Source organism: Pteropus vampyrus, unplaced genomic scaffold, assembly GCF_000151845.1.
Source record: "Pteropus vampyrus isolate Shadow unplaced genomic scaffold, Pvam_2.0 Scaffold42, whole genome shotgun sequence".
NCBI classification, from domain to species: Eukaryota; Metazoa; Chordata; class Mammalia; order Chiroptera; family Pteropodidae; genus Pteropus; species Pteropus vampyrus.
Window position 1 is genome coordinate 9276022 of NW_011888823.1, and position 16318 is coordinate 9292339.

Below are 16318 nucleotides of genomic sequence, written 5' to 3' on the forward strand. Positions count from 1 at the left end.
GTGCATAAAATTTTACCATTTAGCAAACTTCACTGTTGCGCATGTTTTCCCCTTTGGTTCATACAACTCATGTGTCTTTTCTTTTTCTTTCTTTTGTTTTCTCCCATTCATGTTACCTCTTTTTATATCCATCATTCCATTTTTCTTTCCTATTAGAGTGAAATTGGACACAGCCCTCCTCCCGCCTACACCCCCATGTCAGGAGTAAGTATTTCACAATCAACCTTCATCTTTTAGGATTTTTGGCCTTTGCTTACCATGTTTCCTCTCTCTTGTCCGCCCATAATTTCTTCATTTTGCCTTTGCCAACAGTGAGTTAAGAATTTGCTGTAGTTGTGTAGCTGCCTTTGTAGATGTTTTATTTCCATAGATAATTCAAAATTGAGATATCATATACATCAACAGTAGCTTTCAGTTTTTATCTGAAGGATTTACTTGTGCTCATAAATGATGCTTCTGGGTGAGAAGGTCATTCTTACTTCCGTGATTATAGGTTGTGTGCTAAAAAGTCATAATTTCAGCGGTGATTCTTCAATCAGTTACTGGAGACTCAGTCATAGTAATTACAGAATAGAATGCAATAAGGAAATATAACCATTCAAATAACATCACTGTGCTTCTATTCTTAATAGCAAATGTCTATAATTAACGATGTTGCTATCTGTCATGAAAATTCACTTTGAATTTTGTATAAAAATGGTAATTGTGGGAAAAGAATATGAATATTTTTATGAGATCATGTGGTAGGTGCTTATTAAAATTAAAATGTATATTTCCAAATGGTTTTTCCATGGTTTAAATTTTAAGATAATTTGGAATTTTAGGTGTTTTTAGTCTGTAACTCAAACCCACTAGCCATTAGGGAAAATAAGCTCAATTTTAAAAAACTAACTTTTCTCTGAAAGACAAGTTTCCATATCCTTTTAGTTTTAACATTCACTTCTTACAACCATTCCTAATAATAACTTCCGTCCAAATGTGTCTCTGCTATTGACAGAACCAGTTTGTATACCGAGATGGGGGTTTCGCTACAGAACAAGGAGTGCCCGCACCCTACAGAGCCACAACCAGCACGATCCCAGAAGCTCCAGTTGCTCAGGGAGCTACAGCCGAGATTTTTGATGACTCCTGCTGCAATGGCACCTTACGCAAGCCAGTGGCACCCCATGTCCAAGAGGATAGCAGCACCCAGAGGTACAGCGCTGACCCCACAGTGTTTGCCCCAGAACGGAGCCCACGAGGAGAGCTGGATGAAGAAGGTTACATGACCCCTATGCGAGACAAACCTAAACAAGGTACAAACAGGATGTTCAGGAATGATTGCCATTTGACATTCACATCCATCAAAATAAGCGAAGTAGAGACTGGATATTGCCAAACCACTGGACTCTGTAACATTTGTGACCCAGAAAAGACCTTGGCTGCTGCTATTCATACTATACTGTTTGAATCAGCATCAGCTATGGACTTTTTAGCAATCAGAACCTCAGGCCCCACCAGAATAGGAACCTGCATTTTAACAAGACCCCCAGGTATTATTTTTAACATAATCAAGTCTGAGACGCACTAACCTAAATGTATCTTTATTGGAATATTTGAATAAGGTAGCATATCATGAGATTTCAGAACCATTGTTTTACTGGATTTACTGTGGAGACCATAAAGGCTGGTATTGCTGGCAAAAGTGTCCAAAGCTTTTAATGGCACCAATAAAAGTTTTGGTTGATTCATTAACATAGTGTCATTTAAATGACCTAGTTTATAATAGAACATTATGGTTTCTTCTGTTACACATGTCAAAAATTAAAGTTCTAACCCTGCATATTCTTATATATATGCTATCATATCTTGAAAATATTCAGTTTGTTGTTTTACAAAGCACAGCAATGACATTACAGTGGTTCCATCTTATCCACAGTTTTGCTTTCCTTGGTTTCAGTTACCTATGGTGAATCACAGTCTGAAAATAGTAAATGGAAAATTTCAGAAATAAACAATTCATGTTTTAGAGTGTGTGCCGTTCTGAGTAACATGATAAAATCTCATGCCATCCCACTCTGTTCCACCCAGGATGTATAACCATGCTGCATACACTACCTGCTCATTAGTCACTTAGTAGCTATCTAGACTATCAAATCAACTGTCATGGTATTATAGTGCTTATGTTCAAGTAATCCTTATTTTACTTAATAATGACTGCAACGTGCAAGAGTTGTGATGCTGGCAATTTGGACACCTCTTTCAAGTGAAAACATATGAAGTCGTAGGGAAAAAAAAATTAAACATAGTATCTATAGTATTCCATATGACTCACAGTTTTAGGCATCCACTGGGGGCCTTAGAACATAGTCCTTATGGATGAGAGAGCCACTGCACAAAGTTAGTAGAAATGTCAAACACTCAAATCAAATAACATTTTAGTTTTGAAAAAGCCTCTTTCTTTCTACATTAACAGCATCACAAAAAGGGGAAGATGGATGATTGTTATTAAAAACTGATGATTGTGTCTCAGAGTCTTCAGTGTCAACAGTAGATTATATTTTAAGACTCTGTATGAGGGTCCATTATATTGTTTAATATATGGTTTTATTCACTTTTATAAAATGTGATTTAGAGATCCTTAAGTACATATTGTAAACAACCCTTTAAAGTATCTATCCCTTATATATAATGTTTATGTTGTAATGTATGATGTTTACAGTAACCCAACAGTAACACAAATGTAGGCTTTGAGAAAATTTGGCAGATCCCCCTGAAAGTAAACTACTCTCTGGGAACAGATTCTCAACTCAACGGTAAAGTTATTCCTCTATGTGTAACTGCATGGCTACACAGGTTAGCATTAAGATTATAGATAAGTAGATTGCACTGAGAAAAGGTAACATAAAACTTCCAAGAGAAAGGCAAATCAGCCATAGAGTCACTGTAGGACATCCTCAGATTTTATCTGAATGCGAAGAGACACAAGTTTCTAAAGGTTGTTCTGCTCTAGCCCAGTTCTCAGAGAGTCAAGAATTTTAGTATTGACTTTCCTGTATTTTTAATTAAGAAATTCAGGAATCTGGTGAAAAAAAAAATTCTGGCTCCCTTGTAAGTTTTTTCATACCTTTTTTTTAAAAAAAAATGACAGTAGTTTTGAGACCCTTTCAAATTTAAAACTTTTTATGAAATGTAGAGTTCGCCCTACTTCTGTAGGGGCAATAATATAAACAGTGCGTTAGAACAAGATGATTACTCAATAGGAGTTAGAAGATCTGAATTCTAGTTCTTTACTATTTATATCCTCCATGCATCATTTAATCTCAGTTTTCTGTCTATAAACCTGGAAAATACAACTTGCACTTCCTTTTTCACAGAATTGATGCAAGAATGAAATGATAGTGCCTTATAAATTATTGAATTGTATGTAATTCATGCACATAATGGGATATTCATTACTATCTTTTAACTTGCACGTGATGCTGAAACTTAACTATATCCAATAGACCTATATCCAGGAAAACATATCCCTGAATTGATGATTTTTCCTCTACATGTCAGGCTACATATAGGAGAGAGAAATTTGTTTTAGAATGGTGGCATCTTAACAAACAATTGTACTTTTTCTCTGCCACAATACCAAAATAGGAATAGTCGAAGTATCATTTTTGTGTATATACTAAAAGAGAGGACAAAAAGCATCTACTATATATATGTGTGTACATGTGTCTATATATAGTTATATGTGTATACTGTCACATGGATGGAATTAAACTTGGGGAGAGCAGCATTAGTTAACAGCATTTTAAAAAATTCTGCACCAATACCTATTCTAGATAAATTTATTAGGTTGAATAATACCACTCACCATATGATTTAATCTAATAAATTAACCACTAATAACATTGAAAAATAAATTGAAAAATAATCATTATATGACTGTTTTCAACCTACAAAATCATGATTGAACTGTAGTTTGCTCTTTTGTGATTTTTATTAGCCATTGGAAATTGTTATAATTATATTTTATTTTTAAGCATATGTATTGTTAAGCAAGTCACTTTAGAAGCATGTAAGGTGTCTATCAGATTGTTTTATTAGTTGAGTTTTTTCTTAGATGTTTCCTATCCTATATGTAAAACTTTTGGGGGAACATCTATAATCAAATTCTTGTTACCTCGACAGACATCACAGTAAATCATACAGACTAAAAATGCTATGCTTTCACTTTATCTGTTCATCTTAACAAGGAATTAAATTGTAGTCATTTTGATTTTCCAATATTCTTTAAAAATGTTGATTGTTCTACATTTAAAGGTAGTTAATTCTGATAGGTTGTCTCAGCTTCCAACATAAGTTATTGACTTTTAGAAAACAGAAACATTTAAATAACTGGCCTCATATATAGGAGAGACAAGTGCAAATAGAAGGAAAAAGAAATAATATAGGAGTCATTAACACTTTAGGCCTACTTGTTCTAGTTTTAATGACTGTAGTAATCAACAAAATAGTTTTTTGTGAGAATACATGAAAACAAATCCTTGGTTTTATTGTTCTGGACAGGGAAGTTAACCTTTTTGTATAACTTTCGTCTGATTAACATTTTCCAGAAAGTTAACTGATGTTAACTGATATTTTTGTATTCTATCAGAATATCTGAACCCTGTGGAAGAGAACCCCTTTGTTTCTCGGAGAAAAAACGGAGACCTTCAAGCTTTGGATAATCCCGAATATCACAATGCTCCCAATGGTCCACCCAAGGCAGAAGATGAGTACGTGAATGAGCCACTGTACCTCAACACTTTTGCCAATGCCTTGGGGAATGCTGAGTACCTGAAGAACAATGTACTTTCTGTACCAGAGAAGGCAAAGAAAGCATTCGACAACCCTGACTACTGGAACCACAGCCTGCCACCTCGGAGCACCCTTCAGCACCCAGACTACCTGCAGGAGTACAGCACAAAATATTTTTATAAACAAAATGGACGGATCCGGCCAATTGTGGCAGAGAATCCTGAATACCTCTCTGAGTTCTCACTGAAGCCAGGCACTGTGCTGCCTCCTCCACCCTACAGACACCGAAATACTGTGGTGTAAACTCAACAGTGGTTTTAAGGTGTAAAGACATCCCCGTTCCAATTTCCCTGCCACCTCTCTTTCTCTTAGGGTCTTCCTTCTACTTCCAAGGCCAGTAGTGGAAGATATAGAGATGCAATGATAGTTATGCGCTTATCTAACTTGAACATTAGAAGGAAGGTCTGAAAGAGAAAGACAGGAAAACCCACACTGTTTCTTCATTTCTTTGCATGGGTTGGTCAGAAGACTAGAACAGCTAGAGAAGGACCAGAAAATATAAGGCAATACTGCTTGCTGTCAAACTAGTTCTCAGCTTTTCTTTTCTCTTTTTAATCTCTTTCTTTTTTCTTTTTTCTTTCTTTTTTTTTTAATGCAGAGTCTTGAAAGACCCATGCTCTACCTGTTCTTATCTGCAGGAACTGATGTTTATACAGTTTCTGCATCCCTGGAATTACTAATAAAATTTGCATTAGAATAAAAGGATAACATTTTCTATAATAATCGAGATTGAGAATCCAATTGCTTTCTCCAACAGTTTCTATCATGACAAGCAAGAATGGCCAACTCAGCTTTCATGATTTTTAAATCTACATCAAAATATAACTAATAATTATGTTTGGAGAGCTTTCTTGTTTTTTCCTTTTTTTTTTTTCTTTTTGCTTTAGTCTGTCCCTTTGTATTACTTTCTCCTCTATTTTTGGCTTTAATTCCTAATTGCAAAAATTTTACATCTAAGTTTTGTATGTTTCTAAGTTTCTTAAGTTGAAAAACTTTTAAAAAAGAAATATTTTAATATAGTGAAATGGCCACTATTTTAAATATACAGTCTTTAAAATTAGAAGGGGAGGCCAACATGTTAGTCAAATGTAGCATCAAATCTAACTTTCATGTTTTACACTATTGAATTCCTCTACATTCTTCAATGTTTTCTTCTCCATAAATGGCAGTACTTGATAGGCAGATGGTAATGTTGAAAGTAGAAAGGAAACCATGAGACAGTTCTGTGTGGTTCATGAAAACTACTGACATTTTCAGGGGTGATCCAATGGGGAATCTATTGAACTGGAAGAAACACACTGGATTGAGTATGTCTACCTGGCAGATACTCAGAAATGTAGTTTGCACTTAAGCTGTAATTTTATTTGTTCTCTTTCTGAACTCCATTTTGGATTTTGAATGAAGCAATATGGAAGCAACCAGCAAAATAACTAATTTAAGTACATTTTTTAAAAAACAGCTAAGATAAAGGAAAACTGTGGAAATGCCAAGCAAATTAGAACTTTGAAACAGTATCCAGGGATTCTGGTGAGAGGGCCAGCACGTTATCTACATGTGATATCACATTCACTGCTTAAGAAAAGTTGTCCAGTTTGTATACTTCATATTAAGGAATGCAAGTAAGGATTGGCTTGAATTCCATGGAATTTCGAGTATGATACTCTATTTATATTAACTGGAAGGTAACTCTTTGCACATAAATTGGTGTAATAAGAAGAAATACACAAACATTCATAGCTTGTAGATAGGTTCTTGGGTCAAAAGTTGTAAATAAATGTGAAAAATCTTCTCATGTAATTATTTTAATATCCTACATATTAATCTTTTGATACATTATAAAGTAACTTGTTTTTTCCAAACACAGCATCCTAGTTCTAGAACCATCTTTATTATGGATCATTTTAAAAGAATACCTGCTGCGTTAGGACGAGCAACGGGAACAAATGGTAGGAATGAGTCTCCAGGAAAAGGGAAACTCAGGTCAGTAACTAGGAAAATTAGATGTAAGTCTCTCTTTTCTAGGAAAATCCACCCCACTTCATTTGGGTTTTTTAAAAATACTTATGTTAACGTATTGTGATAAAATTTGAGTCTATCACCTAAAAGAAAGCAATTAGACTAAAAATCTCTAGATTTTTAGGGAGTTTAGAGGAAAAAGAATGCAAAGAAATCTAGGTTTCTGCTTATTTTAAAAAAAGTAAATCCATCCATTCATTCAACTGCCTTATTTCTTTTAACTGATATTTATTTGGCGTCTACTAAATGCACTGGGTTCTGTGGGGAATACCCAGATAAATAGAATATTATTCCTAACTTAAAATTTTTACAGTATAGATTTATTTGGAATGACATTTGAATTTCTCCATAAGTTCAAAGAACAAGATTGCATGGACTCTTTGTGAGTCATCATAAAATCAACTATTTGTTAAAAGATCTCCAGTGAACTCACTTGGGATGTGAATTAAACATCCTACAAGTTACTGAAGTTAATAAATAGGAGAGTTTCAATGTTATCATCTAAACACAAACTGGTCTAGCAGGATATTGCATCACTGGCTTGTTGGCCTATCTAGATTCTAACTTGACCATTAAATTAACAGTCGATATTGGCTTTTGGCCAAGACCCTTGGAGGAATTGGTATCGGTTTTTTTCTAAGTTATGTGAAGTGGGGTAAGCTAAAAGAGGGAGAAAGAGCAAGAGATGGCTTTGCGAGATCTCATCTAGTAAAGTTCCCCAAAGTTGAAGACACAGGATGAATCAGGGGCCACATACCAGCTCAGAGTTCTCTCACACATTCAGAGGAGTCCTCAGGAAAAGGGGACTTCACATCAGTACTTATGAAAAGTTGTTTATAAGCCTCCTCTTCTGGATGAATCTGTACCAACTCACTGACACCCTTATTGAATACCAGAACTTGACATTTTCTTCTAATTTACATAATTCATATGTTTCTATTAGGATATGGAAAGCACAATTATTTATTTGGAAGAAAGAAAAAAAAAGTTACCGTTAAGGTAATAAAAATCCATTCAGTGAATGTAGTCTCCTTCATCCGAACAACACAAAACCCTTAGACATAAGGTAATCTCCCACTAATAACTGGAGATAGATGCAAGTATAATCCAAAATGACTCAAAATGTCTTATAAAAGCTCAACTTTATTGTTCCTTTTTCAATGATTTCTGTAGTACATACTTGATTTCAGTAGTTTTAGGGTTTCTCTTTTGTTTTATTAATGTCCCTTTAGGAAAACATATTTCAGAATATATATGAGGGAGATAAAAAGAAAAGAATTTCATTTGTTCCAAAGAATAACTTATTCAACCTAGTAGAGTGAAATTTGAAAATGCTAATTAACGCCTGCAAAGTGCACCAGAATATCAGATTCCAGAGGCTAGATGTATCACTGCAAATATGCAGAATCAATTAAGTAATTTGAGAAAAATTAGTATTAAATTTACACAGACTATATTTTTAAATCATCAAATTTGGTAGTTTATACTTATCTTAGGGAATCTTATTTTCAATATTGAAAAACTGTATAACTAAGTGTTTGTTTAAAGAAGTAGTTCTTAGACAGTTGAGAAAAGATGCCCTCTAAACCAGAGTAGACCCGGAACCACAAAGGCTCCTGGCCCATGAAGAAGTGCTGGACTGCTAAGCAGCAATTGGCTTTCTGAATATTAGTGGCATAGGTTAGGGTAAGAGTTCTTTCTCAAGTAATAATCTTGAAATGGCATTAAAAATACAATGCAATACTCAAATTATGTTAAAAGTATAAACTAAAAATTTGAGATTCTATTAATTAGATCAGGAAACATATCTATTAATTAGAACACTATGAGATAAGACATAGTGTTCTTAGTGTTATAATGTAGGTGTTAATACCTTACAAAGTCAGGACATGGCGTGGAAATTATTCATTTTCTCATTGCCAAGGACTAACGAGAAGAAAGACTGTGAGGTTCTGCTGCTAGATAAAGTTGGAGGGGCTATCGACATGCTTCTTGAAGTGTCAAAAGTGAGAAAAATAAAATTGTTTAAGACCAATAGGGAAGGATGTAAATACAGGTTTTTCAAGAGCTATTTAACCTTTATTTCAAACTTGAATTATTCATCCATCTATAAATGTTGATTATTTAACTGATATATGTAGTTCATAAGGTAATAGAAAAGGTGATCATGAAAGCATGTATATAACTGAGCTGAACCATGATAATGCTGTAAAATGTAGATTTAGTTAGGTTTTCAGGCATTAAATGATTTTAATATTATTAGATAAATTAAAGCTAGAAAATTAACCACAAAATTATAATGTAACAAAATAAAATGCAGGATATGAAAATGTAGGATGGATTTTGCATAGTCAAAAATAAGTTTGCCATTTAAAATTGTTGTTTGTTAGGTTTAGCTGAAAGTAGGCATATAAAGAGCTGGTTCCACTTGTGAAAACTTGCTTTAAAGCATTGTAATTAATTTTTTCCTCATTCTCCTATTCTTTTACCATATTTTCAGTGTATTAAGTATAAAGATAATTTTTTAAAATTGTTTTACGAACACCATCTTGTAGAGTTTAACAAGCAAATATGTTACTTATGACTTTAAGTAGGAGGTTTTGAAAACAAAGTAAGGGAAATGTAAATGTTCTATTACCTTATGCAGAGACAAAGAATGAGTGGTGCCAATTAGTAAACAGACAAAATACATTTAATTTGTGACATGTTCTTCTTTTTTCCATGATACCTCCCGTTTCCAAAAACAAAACTGAGGAATTAGTTAACAATATTCTGATAAATAAATGCTAAACCAAACATTTCAAACTGCTGTATCTCCATTATTTTGGACTCTAGTTATTAGCATGATGATTTTTAATAGAGCAAATGAGAATTCCAGATGTATAAGCTGCTAGTTGTTAAAAAGCCAGATAAATTCACTTCCAGATATGTTATGGACAAAGAATTCTGCCGTGCCTCTCTTTGTGTATGTGAATTTCAAAGGACAGGCTAGTACCCTCGTAGACACATAAAGGCAGATTCATGTCTCTTGATTGCTATTTGCCTAAGAACAAATAACATTATAAGAGGTAGATTAGCTGTGATTTTTTAAATAACAGCATCGGTGGATACCTTGATATTACCGATATTATAATGGGGCCAGCTTTTATACTTCTGGGTAGAATTAATACAATTTTTCTGATCCCAGAGGTGCCTTTGGGAGACTAGTTCTTTCTACAGTTGCAGACACAAAGCTGTTGTGGGCACTGTGTTGGGTCAGGAAAACCTTGTGTTTGTGTGGACAAATAGCTTTTAACACCACGGGCTTCTTTCTTCTTTTCATTAAAAGAAAAGTCTCCACATAATAGTAGAAATTTTAGACACTCTGTTCAAGTCCCCCTGATTTTGTAGAGGTACAAAAAGGTAAGATGTGTTATTTTTGCAGACCCCTGCCTCACCTCTTCTCAGCCAGGTGATATTTTGAGCGGAAGAAAATGCTTCTTTCATCAAGAGTTGAAAAGACTCTAAGCCCCAATTTCATAGGGGTAGTCACATGCTTCCCCTGGAAAAATACTCTTTGATAGTTGGTTTTACAAGTAAGTGATTATCTTGTTAGGAATCACAGAAAAATTCATTTTTTTCTGGACTTTAGTGGAAAATACCACCCTTCTTTTTTTTCCTGTTGGCCTCAATTCTCTTATCACCATACCTCTCTTAAGCCATAGTGGATCTCGAAGGTCCTGTCACACCTTGCTTTGTGAAATAATGACTTAGCCTCTGCCCTCAAATGCCTGAGTTTTCCATAAAAGATTCTAGCAATTTGGACATTATTTGAATTACTTCCCAAATAAATTACTGCACAAAATATACTTTATGATATTAAAATTATGTTTTCCTAGGAAGATCAATTCCTTTACTATGTCCTTCTCTGCAGAAATTCCAGGCGAGTCAGCCCTGCGATAAATCTTGAAACTCACATATCTTGAAACTGCAAATGCCCTTGATAGGTCTTAGATTTAATCTTTTCATAAAAACCTTGCATATAACTGAGAAGTTAGTCTTGCCAGAAAATTAACTTTTTTACTTTATTTATCTTATTTTATTCCTGATCACAAATATTTTATAGCTGCTGTATTTTCTTTTTCACAAATGAAGCGTCATAAAGGTAAAGGCTTTTCAGCTCTGAGAACCATTGGTAATCCTTTATCGGTTCATTCATCCATCTAAGCAATATATAATGAATGCAGTTTCATTTTAATGAAAATCCATGTTGTCTAATAGGTTGTCATTCTTTCTCTATTTTGCTCTTTAAGGACATTTTTTTGTCAATGCTCTAATGAGTTTTACTCATATTATGAGAAGTGGTTACATTTGTACAAATATACAAATATAAGAAAACAAAGTTTCATACCTGTAGGCAGTAGTCTAACCTGTCCAAACCTCTTTGCCTTTACTGCTATTTTTATCCCTGATAGGTAGATGTCTCCTCCAGGCCTGTAGCCCTTTTGAAGGAAGGCAAATCATACCTCTTCTACACTGACATAACCTGCTTTTTGAGTATCATTTCCTGATTTTTCAGTTAATGAAGGGTTGTACTTTTTCCCTAATGTGAAAGTCATTTTCCTGTATATTTCTGGATCTCTCAGGGGCTGGGAGGGGGGGAGTGAGGGGACTACACCATAGCACTCCAAGAACCCTTTTGGGATTACTCCAGTAATCAACTACGAAGGTTATTTTCTAAATGTAGATATGTACGTGGTTCTTTTAAAGTAAGGTACTTTGAAATATGTAGCATAAATTGGTACTGCTGTTAAATGGGTCGATTATTAAACTGAGCAGCTGTGTGAGGGCAGCTAACTTTGAATGCACACCTCACTAGCTGGTGTATCTACATCTCACGTGTGAGCACCAGGGACTTGCATCTCTGCATGTTGAAACTGCATTTCCTCATGGTATGACCAGTTGTTCATCTCTTTCTTGAGCACCACTGTAGCAAGATCAATTGAAAATGAGAACAATCTGCAAGACAATTCATAGCACAAAAAATAAATAAGTCATATTAAATCTCTCAAACACTCATCTCATACAAGCATCAAAAGAGATGACTAGGATCAGTTCAGATGATAAAGGGAGACACTCTACCGAAAAGACAGAAGCTTAAGGTATTTTATACATTTGTATTCATTTCCTTAAGTTCTTAACTTGTAAACAGAAAACAAGCCCTCTCTCTTGTGAAGTATCTTCAAAGAACAGGGGTGCAAAAATACCTAGTTGGTAAGCCATCAGTGTTTCATTTAAATCCCAGTGTTCAAAGTTAGCTGCCTTTTGAAATAAACAAAAAATACTACTGTATGTTTGAAAATGTGAATAGTATTTTTATAGCTTGTTAAAGACATGGCTAGTTGCATTTGTAAATAAGAATAATGTTGCTTTGATTTTCTTTCGTGGACATCTTTATTTGGAACATAATTGTCTTTAGGGTTGATTTGTATATAAGTAATTGGCTTGTGATCGTTTCTTTTTGGTTGGAAGTTTTCATTTTGACATTACTTGTGATTCTGTGTTCAGCACTATTGTGATGTATTCAACCTCTGCACTCGCTTACACAATAGGATATGCCAATTGTGTGTTGTGTAATGTTATTTTGATTTTTTTTCTATTTTATCTATGAAGGATTATGCACTTAACACATACTAACTTTTTTAATGTTAAGTATATTTTTTAGTATAATTTCTCTTATTCATTTTTCTCCTCCAACCCTTCACCCCATTCTCCTTTCCTTCCCCCAGTTTCTGTTGTTATTTGAAAATGAAGGACAAATGATATTTTAAATTTCTGTAATTAGGCTTTTCAGTTAGTTCTCAAGGATCCTCTCTTGGCTCTTGGGAAAGAATTGTACCTGTACAAGGCAATTATAGAATGCGACATGCTTTGCCTCATTCCGTACTGATCATCCCAGCTGAACAATTTGAAAACTGTTCTGCTTTTTTGTTACATGAATCTGTCAGAAATATATTTTTAATTTAATATAAATGAAATTCAATAAAATATGAAACAAATGTTCTCTTCTGTGTCAGAAATATGTTCTAAGATAAACCAATTAGGGAATAGGAATATCTGTTCTAGATTTAATAATCTGAAGTTGTGAAATGGACTCATTTTTGTCTATATTTATGAATCTCATTAATTATTCCTAGGACCCCTTTGGTTGTTTGAAATGTGATACATTCCATATGTTTTTACCATCAATCACATATGGCTATTGGTGTGTACAGACTTACTCATCTGTGCAAACTATGCTTAATTAACTGTAGTTGGTTTGTTTCTTTGGAAATTTCTTAGAAAGAGAGAAATATTTGGTAGGTTATATCGAAAAACCATTACTATTTTTCAGGGATTATTTTTTCTTTATGCCCTCATTGTAGTTCACAAAAACGGCACTGGCAAATCTTTTGTTACAAAGAATATCAAATGTTAGGAGCATGTTTTGAAGCAAGTGAGAGGGAATGGGACAAAAAAATAGTCAATCAACTGACTGATGACTTGAGACAAGCCCATAGAAATGTGAGAGAGTGATTTCAGAGACGTTGATGATATGAACAAGATTTTCACTCAACAGTTTCTTATTCTAACTCGTCTATTTTAAATATTGTTCTCTCTCCTTCATACCTCCAAAATATAAGAACGTTAAGATTTTAACGACTTTTTCAAGATTCTATTACTTTTTTAAACTACTATGGTTATTTGATTACATACATTATCAACTGAGTTAGTAGACAGGACAGTATTTTAAGTCATTGACAGATTGAGGAAGAGGAAGAAACAACTTATATTTTTAGAGCTTTAAAGCAGTGGTCCCTAACCTTTTTGGCACCAGGGACCAGTGCTCCTATGAGAATCTAATGCCTGATGATCTGAGGTGGAGCTGAGGCGGTAATGCTAGCACTGGGGAGTGGCCACAAATACAAATGAAGTTTTGCTTGCTGGCCCACTACTCAGTTCCTGCTTTGTGACCTGGTTCCTAACAGGCCACGGACCAGAATCGATCTGTGGACCAGGGATTGGGGACTCCTGCTTTAAGGTACAGTTGACATGTCCAGTAGCAACATGTTAGTTCATAGCAGTTGTAATACTTACTAATTACACAGTGCTTTACAATATATAAACTTATTCCACATATGTTGGTTCATTTGGCTCAATATATAAACATTATTGGAATAGTCTTGGACATCTAGATAAGAAAAATAAGACTCAAATAACAAATCTAGAGTCATGTGACCATTACTGAGTGGTAGTAAATGCCCTTAAAGCTTCATCTTCTGACTTAAATATCTTTCTATCTCTGCTTAGTTAACACTTCTCTTTCTTCCTCTGCTAGAGAGAAACCTTATTCTGATAGAGCATACTTTATGCTGACATACTGAGTCAATTCAAGACCACCAGAAGTCTTCATTAGTCCCTTGACAAACGCTCCTCTGATACAGCTAAAAATTTCACCTCACCTCCTCAAACTATCCAGGAGCACCTCATTTAGGCTAGAGAATCAGGTTCCTTTCATTCAAGAAAGACAAATGCAACATAATCAAAAAAGATTTTTAAAAATAATTATGTGTGAGACTAACGGTTGTCTTCCTTAGAGTCTTCTAAATCTGTTTTGTAAAAGCATCACTTGTCCCCTACTCATATCCGAGACTATGGCATATAACTCTGCTCATCTCTAGCAATGTTATTACATAGATTAATGTTAATAAAAGTGAAACTTCACATGAAGTACTTAATCTATAAATAAATTGATAATTTGTGTAGGGTTCATTACATGTTAAAGAACCACAGGAAACAACTTCTGAAATACAACATAGAATCTGATCCTGAACCAATATTAACACTTCAATTAAAATGATGATAGTAAGAAGAAAAGAATTTTTGGAGAAGACATGAAGTATACAATAGCATAGAAAGTTAAAAGCCAAAATGAATGTCAAAATTCAGACTTTAGTTACTCTCTTCTGCTTTGTATTCTGAGATTCCCGAATTCACAGTTTTTTTAACTTTTAAGCCCTGTGGGAAGATATATATATATATATATATATATATATATATATATATATATATATCTCCATATCTGTATATATACACATATATGTATACATATGCATATATGTATATGTATATATGTATGGAGAGAATATAGAGAGAGACTATATTACACACATTACTTAGATATGTTTATATATTGCAGAATTTCATAAAGAATTTCTATGTTCAAGTGATTTCACCACAAGCCCCAAGATGTTTATCATACTACAAGTTATACATATAAAATTGTAAACTGAGCAGGTGCATAGTTAGCTAATTGTATTTTTCTCCACAGTATTATCAAGCTGCATGATAAACCATGGGGAGTAAAACCACTAGACAACCATTTTAAGATTAGAAGCAGAAGACTGTCACCCAGATAGCAATTTTAAAGCTATAAAGAGAACAATTCACCACAAGATAGCAATCAGGAGACTGTAAACCAAATGGTACACATGAGACATGTGAATATTGAAATACCTACTCTTGCAAGTTACCCATAGATTTTTAAAAGAAAAATACCAATCTTGCAAACCTGTTTCTATTTACTTATATTTCTAAGATGAGTAGAGTGTTCTACACAATAATATAATCTGAGTTTTCTGCCTCCTTTAAAAACAAAGTAAAATAAAGATCCCAAGCTTTAAAGACAGATTCTATCAGCCGCCCACTGATTCCTATTGTAAGAAGCATATACATATTGTACAATATCCTGAAGATAAAATCTTAATCTCTCATTCCAATTACCTTAAACATCTTCTTATGTCATCATCTTCCATGTATTACAAGGATTTATCGAATCATCTTGCCTTTGCTTGCTATTTATGTGGATTTCCAGACATTACAACAACATTAAAATTATAACACATGTTGATTGAAGGCTTTCCAAAAGTCTGGCCCTCTGATAAGAATCTGGTACTCATTGTCTCTAATGTTCACCATGAACTTGTAAGTTATTATTATTTTCCTCTTTTCATAAATGAGTAAAGTAAAATTTTAGAAAGATTGAAAAAAAGCTTGTCCAATGCCACACAAAAAGTGACATCACTGAGACATAAATTCACGTGATATCGAAATGCTTTATTCCTTATGCCGTATTGTACATTTGACCCTTGAACAACATGGGTTTGAATTGTGCAGGTTCACTTATAAGCAGATTTTTTTCAATAAATGCATGTATTATTTTCCATACACAGTTGAGAGTCTGCAGCTGCGGAGGGGCTGATGATATGCATTGATCTATGTCACTGTGTGTAGGGGAATTCATTGTGGATTTTGGTGTCCTCTGAGGGTCATGAACCAATTCCATGCAGATTCCAGAGAACAACTTAAGTTTTGAGGGAGGCAAAATTTGTGCACAAATTTTTGACTGAGTAGGGTCAGCATCCCTATTCCCACATTGAGGGTAAACTGG

General features: G+C 34.1%; 1 protein-coding gene across 1 annotated transcript in view; it reads left to right on the forward strand.

The window, feature by feature from the left end:
- The window catches only part of ERBB4 (erb-b2 receptor tyrosine kinase 4), a 1016037-nt gene extending 1010570 nt beyond the window's left edge, over positions 1-5467 (forward strand). Inside the window, exons 26-28 of the mRNA XM_011358660.2 lie at positions 157-204; positions 998-1295; positions 4631-5467. Coding sequence (XP_011356962.1) covers positions 157-204; positions 998-1295; positions 4631-5076 — 792 coding nt within the window. The 3' untranslated portion in view covers positions 5077-5467. The remainder of the gene's footprint in view (positions 1-156; positions 205-997; positions 1296-4630) is intronic.
- The last annotated feature ends 10851 nt before the right edge of the window (positions 5468-16318 follow it).